General features: G+C 34.7%; 2 protein-coding genes across 2 annotated transcripts; both read left to right on the forward strand.

The window, feature by feature from the left end:
- Positions 1–12,240: 12,240 nt before the first annotated feature.
- LOC141707923 (cytochrome P450 CYP72A219-like) lies at positions 12,241–15,747 on the forward strand. The gene is made up of 5 exons (XM_074511368.1): positions 12,241–12,633; positions 13,272–13,492; positions 14,270–14,514; positions 14,623–15,007; positions 15,177–15,747. The coding sequence occupies exons 1-5, from the start codon at positions 12,357–12,359 to the stop codon at positions 15,600–15,602; spliced, it is 1,554 nt and encodes a 517-aa protein (XP_074367469.1). The 5' UTR covers positions 12,241–12,356; the 3' UTR covers positions 15,603–15,747.
- A 1,196-nt stretch (positions 15,748–16,943) lies between these two features.
- On the forward strand, positions 16,944–18,471 carry LOC141707922 (EP1-like glycoprotein 4). The gene has a single exon (XM_074511366.1). The coding sequence runs from the start codon at positions 16,992–16,994 to the stop codon at positions 18,351–18,353; it is 1,362 nt and encodes a 453-aa protein (XP_074367467.1). The 5' UTR covers positions 16,944–16,991; the 3' UTR covers positions 18,354–18,471.
- Positions 18,472–25,139: the final 6,668 nt, after the last annotated feature.

The following is a 25,139-nucleotide window of genomic DNA, read 5'->3' on the forward strand; positions in this document are numbered from 1 at the left end:
GTACAAAGATGGGTCCCCAAAGAAGATTAAGGGTATACATCGGTTATGAATCTCCCTCTATAATAAAGTATCTCGAACTTTTGACCGGTGATATGTTTACAGCAAGGTACGCTGACTGTAATTTTGATGAAACAGTTTTTTCAAGATTAGGGGAAAAAACAAGATTATCTTAAAATCATGGGGAGAAAATAAACTGTTGGAAAAAAAATTTACATGGAATGCATCAACATTAAATATTTATGATCCTCGTACAAATCAGTGTGAACTAGAAGTTCAGAAAATAATTCAGTTACAAGGCATTGCAAATCAATTACCTGATGCATTCACTGATATAAATAGAGTGATTAAGTCACACATACCAGCTGTAAATGCTCCTGCAAAGATAGAAGTCCCAGAAGGATAAATAATCAAAGCAAGTGAATCAGGACCTCACATGAAGCGAGGTAGGCCGATCTGTTTCAAAGATAAAAACCCTCGAAAAAGAAAAGGGGTAAAAAGTGGAGATGCCCAAATAGAGGAAATAAAATCTCCAGAAGAGACTCCTCAAGAGACCTGTGACATGATAGATGAAACCTCAAAAGATGACCAGGTACCTGAAAATGTTGAAAGTGAAGAGATCTTAATTAATTATATTATCATAGGAAAGAGATGGAACCGATATGACACTACTATAACGACTCGTATATTTTTTATATTGTTTTAATGTGTAATTATTAAGTAATTATATAATAAAATATGTATGTGGGTTCTGTCAGCTGGATATTAAATTGTTATTACTTATATGTGATTATTGGTGTTCGAGGATGATTTGTGTAATTAGTTGGGAAGCTGTGTTGTTTTGTTTTTGTATTTAAAGGTGATTCTATTCAAGAATTATTTCCATAAATACCTACATTATCCCTAAAATCATTTTTACGGCTTCATAATTTTATTAATTATTTTTAGGAATTTTTAAAACTGAGAAATCAACATTTCATCAATTATTTAGCCATATATGATTTTCTGATTATAATTATTTGTTAAATCCGTATTTAATTCCAAAATTCTTTAAAATATATGAAATTTGTATTTTATTAAGCTTGAAATATTCCAGGAATTTTAAAATTATTTTGGAGATTTTGGAATTTATTCCACCTGTGTATCGGTTCATTTAATCGATAAAGGCAGGGAATATATTCCGTTTTAAAAATCATCTTAAAGCTTATGATAATTTCATTTGGTTAGTCGTATTTAATTCGGGAATTTTGAGATCGAGTTAGGATTTATTTCAATTTGCCTTACTCGTGTAGTGTATCGTTAAAAATATAAAATGCGGGTCAGGTAGTACATAAATTAGTTGCGGGGTTATACGGTAAAATAAAAAGGGGCAGAGGGATTAATCGGGTTCGGCCCATTTCTCCCTTCCCAGTTCATGTTTCTTCCCCAATTCCTCAATCGATCCCAATTTGCCTCTAATCTTCTCTCGCACGAATCTCTTTTCTTCCTCTAATTCCTCTCGTTCCTTGCTCTCTTTGGTTTTTCTTTCTTCCTCGTTGCTTGTTGCCGGTAAGTTGTCGCACCGCTCCGTTTTTCCGACGAAATTGCCGCCCCCTTCTCCTCCTTCTTGCCTGTCGATTCCCGTGTATATACATACACTCGTGATGTGTATTGCTGTGTGTACATCGTGTGTGTGCGTACGTGCGATTGTGTGTGTTACTGTAGTTATGTGTATGAGTTCAGTTGGTGTGGTGGTTGTGTTGCATATTTCCGGTTTGGTGCTTTTCCAATTGTAATTCTGAGTTGAATTAATTGGATGATTTTCTGCAGGGAATTATTTGATGGATTTCCGTGAAATAAAATAAATTATGTGCGAGAAATATTAGTTTAATTAGTGAAGGTTCGCGTTGGAAACCCGATTATACGGGTACCCGCGAATTTTTGCCGCCTTCGGCGATGAGCTTCGGCGAGCCGACGATGGACTGTGATGACGTTGTTCTGAGTCCTACAATTTAAAATACAGAATATGATTTAAAACACAAAATGCGAACAAAATTGTAAAATACGGATTAAAACATAAAAACATGACTAACAATTAATAACGTATTTAGGTGGTATTTGTGAAATTGCGAAATGTTTTTGTTGACTGAAGTCGGTGGTTGGAATTTGGATTGGGTTGTAGTTATGATTGATTTGGCGTCGGGATGTTCGACGGGTTAGCCGATAATCGAAGGAGGTGCTGCCCGATTTCCGGAAAATTTAATTACGAAAATACGAGGCCGTACCCAATGGCTATCGGAACGTCGATCGATTATATGTAACTATTTTGTACGAAATCTGATTATGTGTTGTGATGAAATACTTTACGAAAATCGATAACCCTAATTTCATAAAAGGATAAATATACCTATTTTCTGAAAACGAACACCGAACCGACTTTCGAAGACGTGAACCCTAATTGATACGTGTATTATTATATGAAGTATTACGAGTCAAGTTTTGTTAACGTTCGGGTAGATGGTTAGCGAGGATATGTCAAGCATAATCGAAGGTCTAAGTTAGGGTGTTTCGACTTTGTAGGTGCTAGTCGGAAAACCCAAGAGTGGCGTTGGATAGCCTAGTGGACAGCCGACGAGCTCAGTAAGGTTCCAATCGAAGGACCTGAGTGTTGAAGTCGAATCCAGGGCAATCTAGTGGTTAGACGTTAAAGCCTGAGCGTCCGTGTCGGCTCAAGGTCAATCGGTATTAGTTGTAAAGCTCTGCAAGGCAAGTACCCCTGACCATATCTTTATGGTTCAGCATATATGGATATAATGTTGTTTTATTCTCGTAGTGGAACAGAACGATTTAAGTTACGTATCCCCTGGGTTTTAAATTCTTTCGTTGACTTGGTTTTGGGGGAAAAGTAACTTCTGAAAATACCTATCTCTAAAATTTTGAATAAAATGAAAATGTTTTGGAAAATGTGCTGTGTTATAATTGTTTTGATGAGAGATAGGTAAGTGGTTTGGAAAACTGGATAAAAATGATCAGATAATTGGATGAGTGTGCGCAGAAGGCCCGTAACGGCCTGGAAGTTAGCGTAAGAGGCGAAGTGGTTGCGCACCCTATTATAACCACCAGCCCAGCGTGACAGAGACCTAGCTAGTCTCTGAGTTCCGGAACAAGTTTCATAGGATAGCCTCATCAGCTGTCTCATCAGGGATCATCCAATACTTTTATATCTGAGCAAGTGATTTGAGGTTCCCGGAGAGGGACAAATTTTATAGGTCCTGTGATGGGACAAGTTTTCTAGGTCCTGTGATGGGACAAGTTTTATAGATACTGTGATGGGATAAGTTTTCTGGTTCCCGTAACGGAACAAATGATTTTGGGTCCCCGTAACGGGACAAATGGTTTTATGGGTCCTGCGATGGGACGGAAGAGTTTAAAATAAAAGAAGCATGCTAAAATTGAAATTGATATTTATGCACAGCACACAACTAATGATTTGGTTTTACAGAGCATGCTAGTTTTGATATCCAGTTCGCACATGTTTTACTTTTTTTCTAGCAAGTTATGATTTTTGTTCCTATAATTGTTTATCATAAACTATTTTTGATTATTATTTATATAGTGGTGCTGCTAAGCAATCTATTGCTCACCCTTGCAAAATATTTTACATATGTATTGCAGATGCCTAGGGGATCTTTCCGTGGTGGTCAGGGCAGAGTTCAAGTTCCTTCCGTGTCAGCTCCTTTGAGGTGGTTGTGCTGGACCCAAGCGGGTCTGTTGAGTTGCTATACAAAGATAGTATTGTGAGGATTGTAACCTAAGTCATACTTAAACCTGGAAAAGATCTTGGAAAAAGGGGTTGTGTTTATATAATAATGTTGAGTTGGATTATATTAAGTTGTTATTGTTGTTATTGATGACGTCAACTCCTGACCTCGGGGTTGAGGCCATCACAACTACCGTCGACGAATATTTTGCATATAATGTAGCGCTCGATATAATGACAGAAAATGAGGATCTTGAACCAAAATCTTTCGATGAATGTCGACGTAGAAATGATTGGCTGAAGTGAAAAGAAGCAATTGAAAATGAATTGAGCTCACTTAATAAACATAAAGTGTTTGGACCTGTAGTCCGAACCCCTGAAGGGAAAAAACCTGTTGGTTTCAAATGGGTATTTGTGTGAAAGAGAAATGATAAAAATGAAATTGTAAGATATAATGAACGTCTAGTTGCTCAAGGTTTTTCGCAAAAACCAGACATTGATTATGAGGAAACATATTCTCCTGTAATGGATGGAACGACTTTTCGTTATCTTATCAGCCTTTCAGTGATTGAAAAATTAGAAATGTGTCTGATGGATGTTGTGACAATATATTTGTATGGTTCTCTTGAAAAAGATGTATATATGAGGATCCCTGAAGGATTCCGAATACCAGAAGCATCTTGACCACATTCTCGCGACCTTTACTCGATCAAGTTGCAAAGGTCAATATATGGATTACAACAGTTTGGTCGAATGTGGTACCAAAGGATAAGCGAGTATTTGTTAAGAGAACGATATATAAATGATCCCAGTTGTCCATGTGTATTTATAAAGAAGACTGAGTCTTCATTCGCTATAGTTGCTGTGTATGTTGATCATTTAAATATAATTGGTACTCCTGAAGAGCTCCAGAAAACAGTTAATTATATTACAGCAGAATTTGAAATAAAAGATCTGGGAAAACAAAATTTTATCTTTGGACTTCAAATTTCACATTTGAGAGATGTAATTTTTGTTCACCAATCAACATACACTGAAAAATTACTTAAACGATTTTACATGGATAAATCACATCCATTCAGTTCCCCCATGGTTGTTCGATGTAAGAACCCAAATTTTTGACATCGGTAAAAGACCTTTATGAATAGTAATGTTGTGGTTTAATAAAAAAAATTGCGACCATACCATATACGAGTTTTTAATTTAAGATTCCGAGTTGATATTGTGATTATACGTACCAAATGAGTGTATGTAAACGCTATTAGTTTTCGAAAAAAACGAACTTTGAAAAATGACCGTATCTACGAACCATCAAGGATTACGGGAATCACAATATAATTACAAATTTAAAATCCTACTAATTTATATCCAAGAACGATACTTCAAAACATAAAGAATGTATACGAAAGAATTTACACCGCGAACCGTTTACGAGAAATTATTATGAAAATGAATAAGCGACCAAGAAAATGTGTAACCGAATAAATAGACGTATCGAACAAAACTAACTAAAATAACTAACCATGTTAAGAAACTAACCATGTCTAGGTTACCAAATAATAACCTAAACTAGGAAGCATGATGACCTAAAGCTAGGAATAGTAAAGCTAAAACCTAAAACTAGATAGTTAGCTTGTAAAACCTAGGAAGCTAGCAAGATATGCCCTAAGATATGCAAATTTTTTCTACTCCTAGGTTATATACTAAAAGATATATAATTATACAACACAATCTTTCAAGAGAAGCAATCAAGAAGCAACAAACTCTCTCTCTCCCCAAAAACTCAATGCTGATTTCCAAGAACACCATGTAAAGAAAAATTCATATCGCATGATCTACTCATTTAAAAATCACCAAATCTTAACCAAAGCTTCCTCATACCATTTATAAGGTACTTTAAAAATTTCATGGTTATTGAATTATTATAGCATAGTCAAATCCTTGCTCAAAATTGGTGGTAAATAGTAACTCCGAAAATCTCTTATTATTTTCTTGATTTTCATGGCATGATTTAGGATCCTTAAGCATAACCAATCCCTCCCGAGGTTCAAAAATAAAGAAGAGGACCTCCCAAGTTATCAAGAAAGGTATAAACCTTCATCCAAACTTTGTTTAAGTTTTAAGTTTCAAGAAAAGTAAGGATCTTGGATATAAGTATGGTTTTGATGATTGATTCGATATTATCTTGATATTTAGTTAATTAGTTTTAAGGTTGATGATTGTTGCCTCAAGAAAATGATGTTCTTGAGAGGAGTTAGTTTTGAGATGATGATTTGATGATTGTTGATGGTGGTATAATGATTTAAGACTTAAACGAAACTCGGATCGTAATCGTAACCTCGTTAAAATGAACCAAAACTCAACTTATGTTTCTGCAGAGGTTACCGAATATATAAACTGTAGTTTCTTAAAAAGTGAGACTTGATTATGATATACAATGTTATGAGGATCGTTTAGGCACTTGAATCGCTTGATTTTAATTTACGGATCAAAAGTTATGACCGTTTTAGTAAAAGTGATTTACGAGATAAAACTGTTACAAATTATGAACTTTGTAAATATAACTGATCGACTTAAAAATATTTAAAAATCATTAAATTTTTACAGAAAATAAAAAATAGATTTTATTAACTTCCATAAAAATTTCAAGTAAAAATGTTGAATTTTCAAGTTTATAAAAATGTCGGAGCCGAGGTCGCGCGGAATACGAACATGAAAAACAACCCCTGATAGAAACTGCTACTTCGGGATTTTCATCCCTGTTACCAGATTTTTTTTTCAAATGATGTGTTCTAAATTGTTTGTAGATCGCGCACGTGAAAATGGTGCGTCAATTGAGTTAACGGTTTGAGAGATATCAACATTTTAGTGAAAGCGGTTTGAATAGTAAAACTCCGTAGTTGACCAAACTTTTGAAATACTTTTTACCTAATAAAATTCATTTTATCAAAATGAAACATTTATGATAAATATTACAAGAACTCAAGAAGCTCCTCGAGGTGGTTTCGTATTAAAATATTAATTTTATGATTTATTAAAAATGTTAGAGTGTGAGTCACGTAATAATAACATTCGGTAAAGTCAACTCTAGAATACCACTTTGACCGTCCGTTTCGACCAAGGATCGATGCTTATTTCGAGTCAGTCGAATATTAAAAATTATGTAGTATTGAACTTATTAGAAATATAAGTGGGTGATGGGATTAGAAACACTGATTAAGATTATGATATTTGTTGATTAGAAAATCTGGAACGAGAGCAAGTTAGAAAACGTATCTTGGACTCCAAGCAAGTTTTCAAACCCCACCTTTTAAAAACTGTTGTGTTGTGAATGTTTTACAAAAATATGATATATGCATTAGATTGCTTTAAACTGTTTTACGAAGTTTGAGATATATTATATTACTCAATTGTTGATAATTTTTGGTATATGTTCATACCGAGTTCGAAATATTATATTTAGACCAAGAGTCGGTCGGTATAAGCTTATAAAAACCCGGAAGTATTCTGGAGGAGTTATATTTGAGAATGTTAACGTTAGCGAGTAATGTGGTGTACATATTATAAGACCGAGAGTCGGTCAGAGTTTTTAAACGAAAACGCGGGAATCATTTCGGAGATGTTTTGGACGATTAAAGTCCGTACTTGTTTTATCCCAAGGGACTCGGTGTCCACTTGTGAAGTATTAAATACCTCGAATATATTTAAAACGATTTCCAAAGATCGTATTCCTTCAACTATATTTCATTTATTCATTTAATATAGGAGAATTATTCTCCAATGATTATTTATTTCTAACTCGATTAATTATTAAAGATTACTTTAATTATCTAAACATAAATTAGTTGAGAAATATTATTTCAAATATTCTTTAAAGTATAATTATTCGAGGTTTAATTATTTAAGGATTATTATTTAATTAATAATTATTTATTAAATTATTTAATATGATTTAAAAATCATAAAACCTGATTTAAAATACTTTCTGAATTTCAGAAAATCATTCGAATAATTCAAGATCGCCGAAGAATATTATCTCGACATATTTTAAATATTTTGAATATAGTTTCAAAAGAAACCCCCCCTCATTTATTTATCTGTTGATAGAGCTGTAAACGAACCGAGCTGTTCGTTAAACTCGTCCGGTTCGTTCGAGTTCGAGCTCGATAAGTTTAGCTCGATAAGCTCGTTCGATGTTCGATAAACTTATCGAACTCGAGTTCGAACAAAATTTCTTGTCTGATAATCTTAACGAACCGAACCGAACTTTTAAGGTGTTCGACTCGAGTTCAGTTCATGTTCGGTTCGACTTCGGTTCGTTCATTAAGCTCGAGTTCGGTTCGAAAAAAATAGTATATTTATAATATTATATGTATAAATAATATATATATTATTAATAATATATATTAAATATATTTTATAATTATTTCAATTAAATATTTTATTTATAAAAAATATATAATTAATAGTTTGATATAATTTTTTACTTAAAATAATATTTAAAATTATTTTTTTTTAAAAAAAACTACAAATGATGTTCGAGAACAGTTCGTGTTCGTTCGTGTTCGGTTCGGTTCGATATGTTCACGAACAGTTCGTGCTCGGTTCGAATATTACCGAACTTGAGTTCAGACAAGAAATTGTGTCCGATAAGCTTATCGAATAGTATTCGGTTCGTTAAGATTTTGTCCGAGTTCGTCCGAGTTCGGTTCGTTTACAACTCTATCTGTTGACAATGGTCAACTCACATTATCCTAGTACTTCCCCTGAAAATTCTCGAAAGTACATATATATATATATATATATATATGAGACGAACTGTTACTATCAACGAGCAAAACGCTTGGGAAACTTCGATGTAGTTCTATGATTCCAAATATATGATAGGATTTCCTATAGGACAAAGGAGGGGTAGAGATCTAAGTACTTTGTGTATTGGGTAGACTACCGATACCGTAGGAGACGGTATTATATGTACCTAAGGACCTGCGAAGTGTGTGTATACCCGAAATGAGGACACATAATCCATATGCGGCAAGGGTGATAACAGAAATACGAAGGTGTCGTCATTCTACTAGTAGAAAAGGTTACTGATTGTCCGTAGTACGATTGATCATCGTATGCGGTAGCTCCAGTGAATGTCCTATTCTTCCAATTGGAATTGTGATATAATACCGTAACCCAAGCCTAGGTGCTGGGTTTACCATTAAGGTATTCGCAGGATAATAAATCCCCTAAAGAATTGTTTTCGAAAGAAGGCGTGTATCACCAAGGAAAACTATTTTGAATAAAACATATTTATCATATATGGTATTATACTTGAGTTTATCATACAGTCATTTCACACTGTACATTATTATGGCTGAGCATTATTGCTTACTCTTGCTTTCTTCTAAATGTCACAACACAACAGATAACAGTATGCCGGTGTGGGACTTAGTCGCTTGCAATCATGAGGATCCCTGGAAGTTTTGTCTCAGGTGGGCCATAATATCAGATAGGTATAAGATATCAGTCGTAATTATTTTAACTTCATGTAGAGGTTATGAATAATTGTTTGAGATCCTGTAAAGTACATTTGAGTTTTAATAACAGATGATACTTGTTGTACGTCGTTTCTAAGGTTATAACTTGTGAGTGTGTGAGATTGGGGGTCTGTGATATGAAATTATTGGATTATTGAGTTAATGCAGGTTACACATGATTGAAGGATTGCGTGACGACCCAGATTCCTGACCCCAGATTTGGGGGCGTTACATTCGATCACTTGATAAGAAAAAGGATGTGTTCCGGCCAAAGGAGAAAAATGAAGAGGCACTCGGTCCTGAAGTACCTTACCTTAGTGTTATCGGTGCACTTATGTATCTTGCTAATAATACACGACCAGACATTGCATTTTCTGTAAATCTATTAGCAAGACATAGTTGCGCTCCAACTTGGAGGAATTGGTATGAAGTTAAACATATTTTTTGATACCTTCGAGGCATAACTGATATGGGATTATTTTATCCAAAGCAGTGCTAACTGGTTATGCAGATGCAGGATATTTATCTGATCCCGATAAAACTCGATCACAAACAGGTTATTTGTTCATTTATGGAGATACGTCCATCTCATGGCGATCAGTGAAACAATATTTAGTTGCTACCTCTTCTAATTATGCAGAAATTCTTGCAATCCATGAAACTAGTCGAGAATGTGTTTGGTTGAGATCAATATGTCAGCATATTAGGGAGTCATGTGGCATGCATCATGACAGGAAAGTTTCGACAATAATGTTCGAAGACAATACAGCATGCATCGAGCAGTTAAAGAAAAGATATATCAAAGGAGATAATACTAAACATATATCCCCCAAGTTTTTCTCCACACGTGATCTTCAAGTGAATGGAGAAATTGAAGTTCAACAGATTCGTTCAAGTGACAACCTTGCGGATCTATTCACGAATTCGCTACCTCCATCAATTTTTGAGAAGTTGGTACATAAGATTGGCATGCGTCGACTTAAGGACTTGAACTAAATTTTCATAATCGATGTACTCTTTTTTCCTTTACTAGGATTTTTTTTCCCAATGGGTTTTTTCCTAGAAAGGTTTTAACGAGGCACGATTATCGAAAAATGGACATCCAAGGGGGAGTGTTGTGAATGGATGTCCCTAGAACTTTCTAGATGTTGTGAATGGATGATCCTAGAACATTATAGGTTTAATCTTTTAATCTTTTTATAAATACGAGTCTGTTAACTTCTCAAGTTCATGTATCAAATTCATGTATCAAGTTCATGTATCTTGTATATCCTACACCTATAAATAACCATCTAAATGGAGCTTATAAACTCACTTAGAAATAGTATAATCTCTTTTCTTATTTCTTTCTATTCTTCTCTCTTAGTGTATTTATACTATATTTATAATAATTTTTTCATTTTTAGCTAACATGTTTTGTTATCCGTCAGAGATATTCTAAGAAAATTTATCAAAATATCTGTATCAAGTGTTTCTTGACCCACAAAATAATCAATAACTTTTTTTAAATGATTCGAGAATCCCACTGTATAAAACTGAGGAAGACATTTATTTATTTATTTTTAGAAAAATTCCCGCCACCGAACTAGCTGCTCAATAAACACCAAATGACAAATATATGGGTTTTAGTTATATAACTGTGTCACCTATATTATCAGCGTCGACCGTGACATAATTAAATACTTTGACATAATATAGATAATTCTAGGTTGGTGCCAGCAAATATCAGATAACAGATATCAAACCGTGAAAGAAACTTCAAAATAATATATTGATGTGAAAATGTCTTAATTATTCTTATTAATAGAATCTATATCAAGTTAGACAATGTTTCGCTTGTTCCATGAACCCTTTAAATTTAGTTTTCCAGTTTTTTAGTACTAACTTAGTAACTTGACGTGTTAGATAATATTCTTATCCATTCACGGTTCTCTCTGGTGTCTAGGCTGAGCTAATTAAAGTCATTTGAAAGAATTACTTCTTAAAAATTAATTATCAGTCAAACTTAAGGTTTCTTAAATGTATATTAATAAATATTAACAGCAATTTAACCAGTGATAACATGTGCTTCGAAACTAATAATAAAATTTGGAACTTTTATGAAAAATGTGTAAGTTCAAAAAGAGCTTTGCAAAAATGCTAGTATAACTTTTTAAAAAATTCCGAAAAATAATTTTTTTCTTAATTTTATTTGCAAAAACACATTTTTTTGTTTTTTTTAAAATACGACTTTTCTGCAATTTGATTTATGCAACTAGATTTAATCTCGAATACAAATTGAAAAAAAATCTATATCTAGTTAATTTTGATTAGGCCGTATTTTTGTAAAATATTTCCAAAAATATAATACCCATTTAAGTCTAGTATAAACATGATTTTTTATTATGGTTTAAAAGAAATTATCATCCAAAACTAAATTCTAAGTCTTGTCGTTAAATTTTACTCTAATAGTTTGACTTTTATACATATTTTAATATGTTTTAAGTGGGTAATTGAAAATATAATTATCAAAACCACGGTTCTAAAAATCCCCGATTTTTTAAAAAATCCCCGATTAATTCTTAAAAAATATTTGGCCGATCTATTTTTTGAAATCCGATTAATATTTATAAATTATTTTTGAATTATATATTTCATAATAAATAAAGTAAATATATTAAATATTATTAAAATAATTAAATATATCCTATTTTTGTTCCGATTAATCCCTCCGATTTATCCCCGATTTGCCAATTAATCCCTCATCGGTACCCAAATCGATTAGTGCCAATTACCGATTTTTACAACCATGATCAAAACTTATGTATTAAAATACTATCTATGACAATAATTTGTAAAAACCCCTCAATTTCCAATTAAAACAACTTCTTATAAAAAAGGAGCAAAATTAAATAAAATAGGTCCCACATGCCCATGGAGTTATTAAATATCATCAGTTGCTCATCCAACAACTAAATAATAAAGGTCAGCAGCATCCGGACGTCTAATATTACCATATATACATACATGTCAAGAGTGCATAAATACATGTGTACCTCTCTCTTTATTTCATACTCAACTAAGAAACTATTCTCCTCTTTCTTCTTTAGATCATCATGGAGCTTGAAATGCACAAGGTCATTGCAACATTCTGTGTTTTGGTGTTTGTTTTTATAGGGTGCAGTACATTAAACTGGGTATGGATAAGGCCTAAAAAGCTGGAAAAGATTCTGAGAAAACAGGGTTTCAAAGGCAACCCATACAGGCTTTTGTATGGTGATTTGAAAGATCTTGCTGCTGCTAAACTTAGAGCCAAAACCAGCTCTATAGCTCTCTCTGATGATTTTTTGTATCGCGGTGCCCCCACTGTGTATACTGCTACTCATAAACATGGTACGTGCCCTCTTAATTTCTACATGTTGTAACCATTTCATTTATTTTAAGAAAATGGTTTGAATTTAGAAATTTTATATAAATATTGGGTCCGGTTCCGGTGATAACTTTTTGATTTTTTAGTTATAACTGGTCATTTTTTGAAAAGTTAAAATTTCGAATTTAATAAATTGATAATTTTGTTGAAACAAAAAATTTTTAATTTTGTAAAATCGTTACGAAAATCACAAGTTCTCACGATTTGTATGTAACTCTTGTACGGCTGCATGAACTAATGGCGATAACAAGCGTTGAAATCGGTGTAATACATAATCAAGGTACATGTATATAGTTGCTACATATGTTGATGGAATCATGATTCTTAAAATAATGGGGGCGAAAGATAATGATGACTAATTTTTGGATTTTAGTTAGTAGAAGCTCTGAGATGTACATAAGAAAATCAATTCAACAGAGATATTAAGATGCAGGCAAATAAAACATAGCAATCCTTTCATGTAAACACAAGTGATCAACCAAACTTTGATAAAAAAAACTTGAGATTTGTATTTAATTCTGATTGTTTTCAAGCAACAAGATAAGAGAGCTTCCCCTGTTTTGGCCAATGTTTAGGTGTAACGATTTTAAATTTACTGCAGGCAAAAAGGCATTTTTATGGCTTGGACCAAAACCACTGGTGTACATCTCAGAACCTGATCAAATAAAAGAGGTACTGAATAAGTTTAACAACTTCCAGAAGCCGAGGGGAGGCAATCCTTTATCAGCATTGCTAGTCACTGGACTTATAGATGCAGAGGGTGATAGATGGACCAAGCACCGCAAAATCATTAATCCTGCTTTCCATGTTGAGAAGTTAAAGGTCATCTCCTAAAATTAATTTTCTAAATTAATATATATTTTTTTAGTCATCAAGTAATTATCTAAATATTTTGTTTGCTGAATTTGTTAAGCTAAATACTGTTAGTGTTTGGAATGCGAGGCATTTCTACGCTTGAATATGTATACTTTGCATACTATTTGAAGTAGATACATCTTTTTTCTAGGTAAGAGATTAGTGATCAATTAGTATAAGTTTAATTATTAGTTGGCAATGCTTGTTCTTCACATATCAGAAAACATTATTAGATTGTACTCTACAGTTACAACGTTGTTACTTGAGGCCTCTTTTTCACTGTCGCAGGAACCTAAACAATTTGAATATACCACCAGCCTGTTATTTTAGTTATATTGCAAATTTCCTTTCCTGTTTTTTTCTTATTACAAAAAGATTATATAACTGGTACTAGATCATTGCGCATATGTACCTTTTCTGTTACTGGATTTCTGGTGCATAACTCAGTTTCAGTACAGGGGCTGGTTACTGGATTTCTAATACATAAGTCGGTTTCAGCACAGGGGCTTCTAATCCTGCCCTAATACATCCTCGCACAGTCATTAGCACCAGTAACTGCTTGTATCATTACGAAAATAACTTGAATATGTAATTATTAGTAGGCAGTAGGGGATATAGTCTCTTTTGTGATACTTAAGTTTATCAAGAGAAGTACATTAGGTGTAACCTGAGAAGCGTATCTATCATAATCTCAACGTGGTACTAAACTGTTTGATATTATTTCTGATATTTATGCACGAACAGAATATGCTGCCAGCCTTTTACTTAAGTTGCAATGACATCATGAAGAAATGGGAGGAAATGGTTTATGCCAAAGGTCAATGTGAAGTAGATGTGTGGCCTTATATTGAAACGTATACTAGTGATGTCATTTCGCGTACAGCGTTTGGCAGTAGCTATACCGAAGGATCAAAGATATTTGAACTCCAGAAAGAACAATCGGAGCTCGTGATGCCACTTTCACAGTCAGTGTACCTACCTGGAATGAGGTTATTTTCTTAAATTTTTATGTTGATTTTATATTTCTTTCAGCACGCAACTAGTCTATTTTAGTGACCCCCGTTTCTTGCTTGTTTGCTCATATTTATTAACTGCAGATTTTTGCCAACAAAAAGAAATAAAAGGATTAAGGAGATCAATAATGAGGTGAGAAATGCACTGAGGAGTATCATTAACAAGCGTTTGAAGGCAATGGAAGCAGGAGAATGTATTCAGGACGATTTGTTGGGTATACTTTTGCAATCAAATTCTGAAGAAATTAAAGCAAATAAAAATATGAAATTTGGAATGAGTGTAGATGACATAATTGAAGAGTGCAAGCTCTTCTACTTGGCTGGACAAGAGACAACCTCAACTCTACTTGTTTGGACAATGATTTTACTGAGTCAGCATACGGATTGGCAAGAGCGTGCCAGAGAAGAGGTTCTGCAGACCTTTGGGAAGAATACACCAGATGTTGATGGGTTAAATCACCTCAAAGTTGTAAGTTCTTGTTACGCACTTATTAAAAATCTGAAGGTTGAAATGTTGGTTTAGTATTATGTTATGAGCTTGTCCAAACCTGTATGTAGCTTAACATCCTCAAACTTCCTAGATAAGAGCCTTAATAATATGTATTGCAAATAACTTGTTGTAATGTTTGATTTTGCAGCTTAACATGATTTTGCTTGAAACTCTAAGATTATACCCGGCAGGAGTTGTACTTGGGCGATCTATTTCTAAAGATACGAAATTAGGAGATACATTCCTTCCTGGGGGTATATTACTACATCTGCCGGTCATCCTAATGCATCATGACAAAGAGATTTGGGGTGATGATGCCAAGGAATTCAAACCAGAGAGATTTTCCGAAGGCGTGTTGAAGGCAACAAAAGGAAAAGCGGTATTTTTTCCTTTCAGCATGGGACCTCGGGTTTGCATTGGACAAAATTTTGCAATGCTGGAGTCTAAATTGGCAATAGCGATGATACTGCAACGCTTTTGTTTTGTGCTTTCAGCATCCTATACACATGCTCCTTACACCATCGTAACTCTTCATCCTCAATATGGTGCACCCTTGACTCTAAAAGCTTTATAGAGAAGTTTGCGTACATGTGGCGTTGAGCGTCTGATTACATGTGGGATTCTGTAAACGTTGTTTTGTATATCAGTGTCAAAGTTTAATACCTTCTTTTGCATGAAAAATAAGTTCTTAAGATATATAGTAAATTGTACTTTTAAGTCTGTTTCAGTTTCTTCTGGATGTGTATCTGCTAATTTCAGAATTCAACAGCGAACAGATTCCCTGCTCTTATTCTTAAAAAGCTTAATGAAAACATGGACTGTAGTATATCAACTATAACTTCCATTGGTATCCATTTTAAAGTAGTAGTAACATGTAACTGATAATGCACCAAGACTGAAGTGAAATGCAATTATAGTGTTGCCCTTTCTCAGACCATGTTTCGGCCTGGCTTAAAAGGTGACCATTAGTTTCTTTTACCTAGCAAACTCGGACTGAAAGCCAGCTAGAACAAATTTATTGCGGCTCATTAAGTCTTGCCCTACTACATTTAAAGCAAAAGCTGATCTAACACTTTTGCCCATAGATAATTGGAGTAGTGGGGTTCAAGGCGGAAGCAAGTAGATTTAACACTATTGTCCATAAACAGATAACTGCAACTCTGCATTTTTGTTTGGAAAATTATTAAGCTAAGAGCTTATCAACTTTAAACTCTTACAGACCTTTGAAAATGGACAAAATGATATTTGATTAATACCCACTGGTTAATTTGATATTGCTTATGGTCTTAGGAAAATGGACAAAAAAAAGGTGCAAAACTATCAAAATAAACCTACTGAATATGATGTCTTAAAGTAATAATACGAGGTGATGATGCCAAACAGTACAAACCAGATGAACTTTCTCAAGGGGCACATTTGACAAGTCTGTTTGAAACACTCCTAGTGTTCGCTATCAAACATGAAGCACCATCATCTGTCACAGCTGGATCCTGGAGGGAATGCACCGAAGTCTATACATTTTTGTCTCTGTTTTGAAATATATTGATGTTTGACATTGTTAAGATACTTAGATTTGCTGTATTTGACCATTGCGAGATTTTAAGTTAATTTTCTTCTCTCATAGTATTTTTCCAAAAATTAAATTCCTTTCTAAAACCATTGGCCAAGAAGCCTCTCATACTATGTGATCATCCAGGATGCAACAGGTCAAACATGGGTTAACAAGAAACAGGATATGACAAGCAAGCGTGTGCGCATTGCTAGACTGGTCATCTTATTAATCTAACAGCTACTAGCCTGGTGCTTATCTCTTAATTTTAAAAATATTCTGCAAGAAGTAGACTGGTCAATATTAGTGTGCAATAGAACATGACAAGATTAAGGTTTTCTATAAATTATAGACTTCCACTTATTTCAAATTTATAATACAAGCAAGTTTATCTCTAATTCTGTTCAACTAATTATGAGTATCAACTCAGTTCTACTTTTTCTATACTGCTATACATTTTTTCTTGCTAATTCTCTGCAATTTGTTAGTGCACAACCTTTTGATTATCCCACAGCAAACCTTTCTACTTCCTGGATTAACAGTCCTTCTGCTCCACATTCGGTACGATTTACGGATGGATCTCTAGTAAGAGCTACTCTTTTAAGAGGAGCCTTTGGTCCGAAATTTGCATGTGGCTTCTACTGTGATGGAAAATGTGACTCGTACCTTTTTGCCGTCTTCATTGTCCAAACAAACAGTGGATCAGGAATTGTTCAGCCCAATATTGGGTTTCCGCAGGTTGTTTGGGCAGCTAACAGGAACCATCCTGTTAAAATTAATGCAACTTTGCAGTTCAGTTCGGATGGTGATTTGGTTTTACGAGATGCTGATGGTTCTGTAGCTTGGTCTACTAATACTGGTGGAAAATCTGTTGTTGGCTTAAACTTAACTGAAAGTGGAAACCTGGTACTTTACGATAAACGCAAGGAGGTGGTTTGGCAATCATTTGATCATCCTACGGATGCTTTGGTTCCAGGACAGAAACTTGTGGCAGGGAAGAGGCTAACAGCAAGTGTTTCGAAAACTAATTGGACAGAAGCTGGTTCATACTCGCTTGTTGTAAATAATGAAGGTGTATTTGCTTACATAGAATCGAATCCTCCTCAGGCCTATTATGAAAAAACTGTTTCTGGTTCTGGGACAAGCAAAACACCAAGTTACATTAAACTTCTAAATGGAAGCTTAGCCTTGTATATTCATTCAGCAGAGCCAAGTGAGGCAAGTGAAACAATCCCCATTCCTCAGGCCTTGTCAGCACAATACATGAAACTAGAATCTGACGGGCATTTAAGAGTATACGAATGGCAATCAGGATGGAAGATAGTGGCAGATCTTCTTACAGGATACTACGGCGAATGTGCTTACCCTCTGGTTTGTGGAAAATATAGTATTTGCTCAAAGGGGCAATGTAGTTGTCCTGGATCAAGCAGCAGTGGAGCCAGATACTTTCGACAACTCGTAGAAAAGCATCCCGATCTTGGTTGTACTGAAATTACTCCTCTCAGTTGTTCTGCATCCAAAAAACAGAAGCTTTATGATGTCCCAGATGTAACTTACTTCACATTCAACTCTAGCATTAGTAACACTAATGTCAAGAGTTGTAAGCAGGCTTGTTTAAGGGATTGTTCTTGCAAAGCAGCCGTGTTTCGTTATGGATCGGATCCATCTAAAGGGGAATGCTTTTTACCAAAGGAGGTGTTTTCATTGATGGACAATGACATGGAAAAGACTCATTACAATTCTAGTGCATTTTTGAAGGTGCAGAGCCCCCGTTGAGAAAAATACATTTTCTACTATAATCTTGTAAGTGTAAAACCTAGAATAAGTTACTATGTACCGTCAAAGGTGCCCTGTGTTTGACAAATCTTATAAGCCAGCTTGTAACAATTGTTTGTCGACCCAATTTATAGTTGAATCTACAACTTATAAGCTAATAAGTTGAATGTCAATAACAACGTATTTTTTCTCAACTTATATTTTATTTTTCATTTTTTTATCAATTTTAATTTTAGAATATATTTTTTTAAATGTTAATCTAACTTAAAATATAAGAATTAAGATAATTATATATATAAATTATTTATTTTAGTTCATTTAAATAAAAACAATTCTAACTTATAAGTTAAATTATCCAAACACTTGTATAACTTATAAGCATTTATCAACTTATCACTTATCACACACTTAATTAGTTTAAGTTATAAGTTACTTATTTTAAAATTTGTCAAACGCGCACTAACAATGTTTGGCAATAAAGATAGTAATAATACTTTGTAGCTTTATCTTTGAATAACGGTGTGCGACAAAATCTTGCTTAACTAACGGTAGCAGTTTGTAGCTATTATCACAAGATTTTTTTTTGTTCCATTTTTTCGTCCGCTTCTTCAATCTTTTTTGTAAGTTTTATCCCCCTCGTGAGTCATTTCCCAGGTTTTATGGAAGTATTGACATGTGTTTAAAGACTATACATAGGCTAGGTAATGAGGATGATATGTGGGGACATATGTCATGATTCCCATACTTTTGGGAATGACTAAGATGGAGCAGGTGACAAGTAGGTGATGAACAAGATGCGTGAAAACGGATCGGAGCGGGAGGATATAGGGGTTTCTGTCGTAGAAGAAGATTTTTGTAAGCAGAGGGGCCGAATACCGTAAGGCGGGTAGCTATCGACCTTCGATCGGAGCGGGAGGATATAGGGGTTTCTGTCGTAGAATAAGATTTCTGCAAGTATAGGGGCCGAATACCGTAAAGCGGGTAGCTATAGGCCGAAGGCCATAGGGATACAGGGGTTTCTGTCGTAGAAGTAGATTTATGTTAGTGCTAAACTAGACAATACTTAAGTTGAAGAAATAAGATATCCTCGTATTTTGTATGTAAGATATCTATTAGCGTTTTACACATGCTGAATCACGACTGACCTACAATTTTTAATTGTCTTTGCAATAAAATAATAATAAAAGAGAATAACGATTTTGAGGTTTGTCTCGGGATATTTTTCGTTGAATTATGAGAAAAATATGTAAAAAACTCAATCATGACATTTATTTACTATTTTTTTGTTTTATTTTAAATTAAGAAATTGAATATTTAGATGTTTAATAAAATAAACACAGAAATCAATGACTACTTTTGAAAATTTTTCTTGAACTCTACATCTTGATCTTTAAACTCATATTAATAAAAAAATATGATTAATATTAGAAAATTTATGAAAAATACTAAAATACGGTGACTCTGTTAGGAATATGTGTATTAGTTTGATGATAAGTTAAACAAAACACTTAAGTAGAAATCTAGTGTTTGTAGCCTCAACGGATAAGACCATCTTGGCTATCTGTTGAAGGAGTAGCTTTACTTAGCAATAAGTTTAGTATTGTAGCACATTTCATTCTCTGGATTCAAGTTGTAATTCTTAGATGTTGTAGAAAATTATCAGTCATGTTGACTACTAGTGGATATGCAAATAGGAGGGCTAATTGTAAATATTTCATGCCTTGTAATTTTGTATAAGTGAAGAAGTATCAACGGATATTGAAGACCTTCAACGGATAAGAAACAAAGCTTCAACGAATGTCTCTAATGCTTCAACGGATAATATCCATCAACGGATAAGTGCTTCAACGGATAAAGACTTCAACTGATAATGCATCAACGGATAAAGCTTCAACGGATAAAGCCTCAACGGATAAGGCATCAACGGATGAAAGCTTCAACGGATGCTTAGTTCATTAGCAGTTGATAGTGATAATTCACAAGCTGACAGAGGCACATGGGTTGACAGAGACAAACTGGAATGTGGAAGCCTCTAGGAGGAATCAAGAAAATGCAGCATTTCCATTCTGGTGCAAACAAGGAAGTATTCAAAGATTCACAGATCATCCTAGATTGCATTGGATAGAGAAATGAAGAAGAAACATGTGAAGAGCCTTTTTAATTGTATTTTACAGTTTTGTCTTCACTTATAAACTTGGTGATATATAAACCAAGTAGCAGCTAGTAATTAGATATGAATTTTCCTGAACTGTTTAGAAATATCCAGAGAGAAAATCATCTAGTTTGTACTAGGAAGCAGCTGTGATTTAATTCTTTGAATCACAGATTTTCTGAAATAACACATCTCTGGTGGAACAACAAATCCACCAGAAAAGTTTTTAAGTTCTTTGTGTTCTTTACATTTGTGTTTGAATATATATCTGTCTGTATTAGCTTCAAGCAATTCACACACTTGTTCTCAAAAACACTTAGCCTTAGAAGCTGCTCAAAACTTGAAAAAGTTTTGAGATTTACATTCAACCTCCCTTCTGTAAATCTCATTGTTAGTCCATTGGGAATAACAATTGGTATCAGAGCAAGCTCTTAACATACAAAGAGTTTAAAGATCTATTCTGCTAACATCATGAGTAAGAAGGATATTGGTGTAAAGATTCCAATCCTGGAAAGAGATAACTATCATCACTGGAAAGTGAGTATGCATTTACATCTTCTCTCTCAAGATGAAAGCTACATCAACTGCATTGAAAATGGTCCTCACATCTCACACAAGGTGGCCACAGCTGCTACTGCAACAGTTGCTGTTGGACAGTCTATTCCCAAGCCAAAGGCAGAATGGACTGTTGAAGATATTGAAGAGGCTCACAAGGACAAGAAAGCCATGAACATTCTGTTTAATGGCCTGGATCAAGATATGTTTGACAATGTCATCAACAGCCAAACTGCTAAGGAAATTTGGGATACTGTGCAGCTTATCTGTGAAGGCACTGAGCAAGTTAGAGAAAACAAAATGCAGCTTCTCATTCAACAGTATGAATATTTTCACTTTGAAGAAGGAGAATCATTGAATGATACCTTCAACAGATTTCAGAAACTGTTGAATGGATTGAAGCTGTATGGGAGAATTTATCAAGTCAAGGACTCCAATTTAAAATTTCTAAGGTCTCTACCAAAGGAATGGAAGCCTATGACTGTTTCTCTAAGAAATTCTCAAGATTATAAGGACTTCACACTTGAAATATTATATGGAATTTTGAAGACATATGAACTTGAGATGGAGCAAGATGAGATGTTGGAAAAGGGAAAGAGAAAAGGAGGATCAGTTGCACTTGTAGCTGACAGTGAGAAGGTTGAAGCCAGGAATGAGGAAAAGATAATGCCAAGTCTCAAAATTGGCACAAGCAAATCAGAATCAAGCAAGGGTAAAGAGCAAGTAGCTGAGGATGAAGACAATTCCAGTCAAGATGACTCTGATGATATTGATGAACATCTGGCTTTTCTGTCCAGGAGGTTTGTGTTAGTCCCTTAACAATATAGCAAGAATTACAGAAGGGGGGTTGAATGGAATTCTTGAACCTTTTTCTTGAAATAAAATGTTCAACTCGATTATGGATATATTTGTTTTGATTAGCACAATGCGGAATGTAAACTTGAATGAATCAAAACATAAGTAATTAAAAATAAGAGTCTTTAAAAACTTTCTGGTGGATTTAAACAATTCCACCAGAGATATATATAATATATCGAGAGGACTCTGTGTGCAGAAATGCTCACAGCTGCTTACAAAATAGAACTGCTAAGAACACAAGAAATGCTAAAGATAGTGCTTACAAAAATTTCTCTGTTGTTGTTTCTTAGCTATCTCAGTTATTTTTCTATTTGCTACTCTCTTGGTTTATATATTACCAAGATTACAAAGTCAAAAGAACTGAACAAATATAAAATCTAATAGTCTTGATCTTTGCTGCTTTTCGTCCTCTATTACCCAGTTAATGGGCTTCCACAATGTATTTGTATCCAACTCAACGGCTGTGTGTCAGCTTTCACTGTTCAACTGATGTTTGAATCTTGATATGATCATCTGTCGACTTTCAGATCATCCGTCGATGACTTAATTGATCATCCATCGACTGCTATGTTAAACATCCATTGATAGTCATTTGATCATCCGTCGAAGCTTTGTTAAGCATCCGTTGGTAGCTATTTGGTCATCCGTCGAAGCTTTGTTAAGCATCCGTTGGTAGCTATTTTGGCACTTGACTTCATTTCACTTATACAGAATTATAAGACATTGCTTATGTACAGTTAATCAACTTATTCTGCATATCTAGTTAAAGTCAACATGACTTATATGCTACTACAGATTCTATACAAAGGTGCATACAATACTGTGCTACAAACTTATTATTACATAAGCTACTCACTCGATGGATAATAAGTTAATCATCCGTCGGGACTATAATGAGTTATCCGTCGAGACTATAATTCTTATCCGTCGAGTGCTACATTATTTCACTAAGTAAAATCTACTTAGATATTTTGTTTAGGTAATCATCAAGTACACAACATATTCACAACAATCTCCCCCAATTTATGTCTACTGGAATTGTAGCCATAAATTAAGAGATACTTGATGATAACAAAACATCCTAAACATATATCTTTAAAGATAAGTAGATAAAACTGAAAGTGCTTCAATTTAAACAAAAATGTACAAGGTTTGGCTCACAGTCAGTTCAAGATGCTCCTCTAGTCTGAGCAGATTTTTCTAGTTTCTTGAAGGTCTGGATCTTCTTCCAAGCTTTCTGTTGTTTTCTTCAATTTGATTCTGGAGCTGTCTGTGGAATTCTAATTCATCAGATTCTGAGAGATCTAATATTTCTTGCATTTCCAAGAGAGTCTCATTGCTAGAGATACTCAATTGGTCTTCTAATCTGAAGAATCTTCTCACACCCTTGTCATCCATGAATTCCATCAGCCAGTAGGGCCTTAGATGCACTCTTTTCCCTGTGTATGGGATGATAAGAGTTTTGGGTAGTGCATTTTTGGCTCTAACACTCCTTAGCTCTTCAATCTTCTTCAATACTAATCTTCTTGCAGTTACATTGAACCCAAAGTTTTTCTTGAAGGATGAATAGACTTTGATCAACACAGCTTGGCTTTCTTGAAGTGTCCTGTGAAGAGGCCACTGAATCTCCCTTCCCCCTTTGTACTTGAACACCAACCTTTCAGGTAGGTTTCTGTATGCATCAATTGCCCTTACCTCATCCAGCTCCTCCAGATAAAGGTTTAGATCTGAGAATTCTTTGATGTCACACAAGTACAAGTAGTCTCCCCTGTTGACCTTGGGTTGAGCTTTGACTACTGACTTGGATTTGAGAGGTGACAGCTTCACTTTCTTGACTGCCCTTGATTTTGTCCTTCTTGGCTTAGTAAGAATTGGCAAGTTGAAGTCAGGAATTGGTAATTTATCCCACTCTATTGGCTCATCCTTTGGCACAATAGGCTCTCCATGTCTGTTCCTGAAGGGGTCCACCACCCTTATGTCTTCAAATACCACAGAGGGCTTTGATGCTTGAGTTTCAGCTTGAGTGGATTCCTTTGGAAATTGATCTTCCAATTCCTTGTCAACAACATCCAACTTTCTTTTTGTTCTTTTAGCCAGTTCTTTCTTTCTTGGGGATTTCTTTTGTTCTTCAATCTTCTTCTCTGATTCAGTAGCTTGAGATGGTTGAGAGGGAATTTGTTGAGAAGAATTCACAGCCTGTAGCTTGGCCAAGATAGCAAAATGTTCTTTCTTTTGTTTAGACTTCTTTGCATCTAGAGCAGCTTGCCTCTTTTCCTGCTTCAATCTGGCTTTTTCTTCTTCCTTTGCATGAGCAAATTGTGGATGTCCAGCTACCACACAAATTTCCTTCCCATTTCTGAATATCTTTGCAATTCTCTTTCTTGAGGCTGAATCAGCTGGATCTTTGTAGAGGAGAATAGATCTTGACAGAAGCTTCTTTTCATCAGGCTTGGGTGTCTCATACACAGAATCCATAGGGTTCTTCAAAGATAGCTTTGGATAGTTTGCCCTTGGTTTAAGAATTATCTCAGCCTTTGTAGTCTTGATGCAGGAAGATTGTCCTTTCTCCAGATAGTTCATGCTCATCTCATTCACATTGATTGGCTTGACATGAGAGTGATGGATGGCTGACTGATCTGGTTCCTTGACTAATTGAAACTTTTTCTGTATTTCCTCATCAATCTTTTTCCAGTTGATCAGAGTCAACTCTCCTTTATCAGCATCTTTCAAATTTGCTGCTGCTGCATTTATAAGATTTATACCATCTGCAACTGGTGGCTTGGAGATAGTAATTGAAGGTACAATTACTTTGCTGATTTGAACTAGAAGTTTCTCCCCCTCAGTTGGTCCTTTCTCCCCCTTACTTGATTCTCTCTCCCACTTTTTGTTATCATCAAGTGGAGGAGTTAGGCCTTGTGCTTTAGCCAGTTGCATAAGAAGATTTGTCTGAGTCTGTTGATTTTGAAGAAGTAGAGCCACTGAATTCTCAATAACCTGAACTCTGTTCTCCAGCTTGGTTATCTTCTTGTCAGAATCTGATTCTCTTCTTAATCTTAGTAATAGATCATGCATGGTACCATATGGAATTATTGAATCCAGCTTCTTAGAGTTATATGTCTTTAAGTCAGCTATATCCTTTTCCAATTCATCCACACTGAGATTCTGTCTTGAGTGTTGGATCTTCATTAAATGTAAAGAGTCTAGGTGAGCTTGAAGAACAG

Source organism: Apium graveolens, chromosome 2 (assembly GCF_009905375.1).
Source record: "Apium graveolens cultivar Ventura chromosome 2, ASM990537v1, whole genome shotgun sequence".
Lineage (NCBI taxonomy): Eukaryota > Viridiplantae > Streptophyta > Magnoliopsida > Apiales > Apiaceae > Apium > Apium graveolens.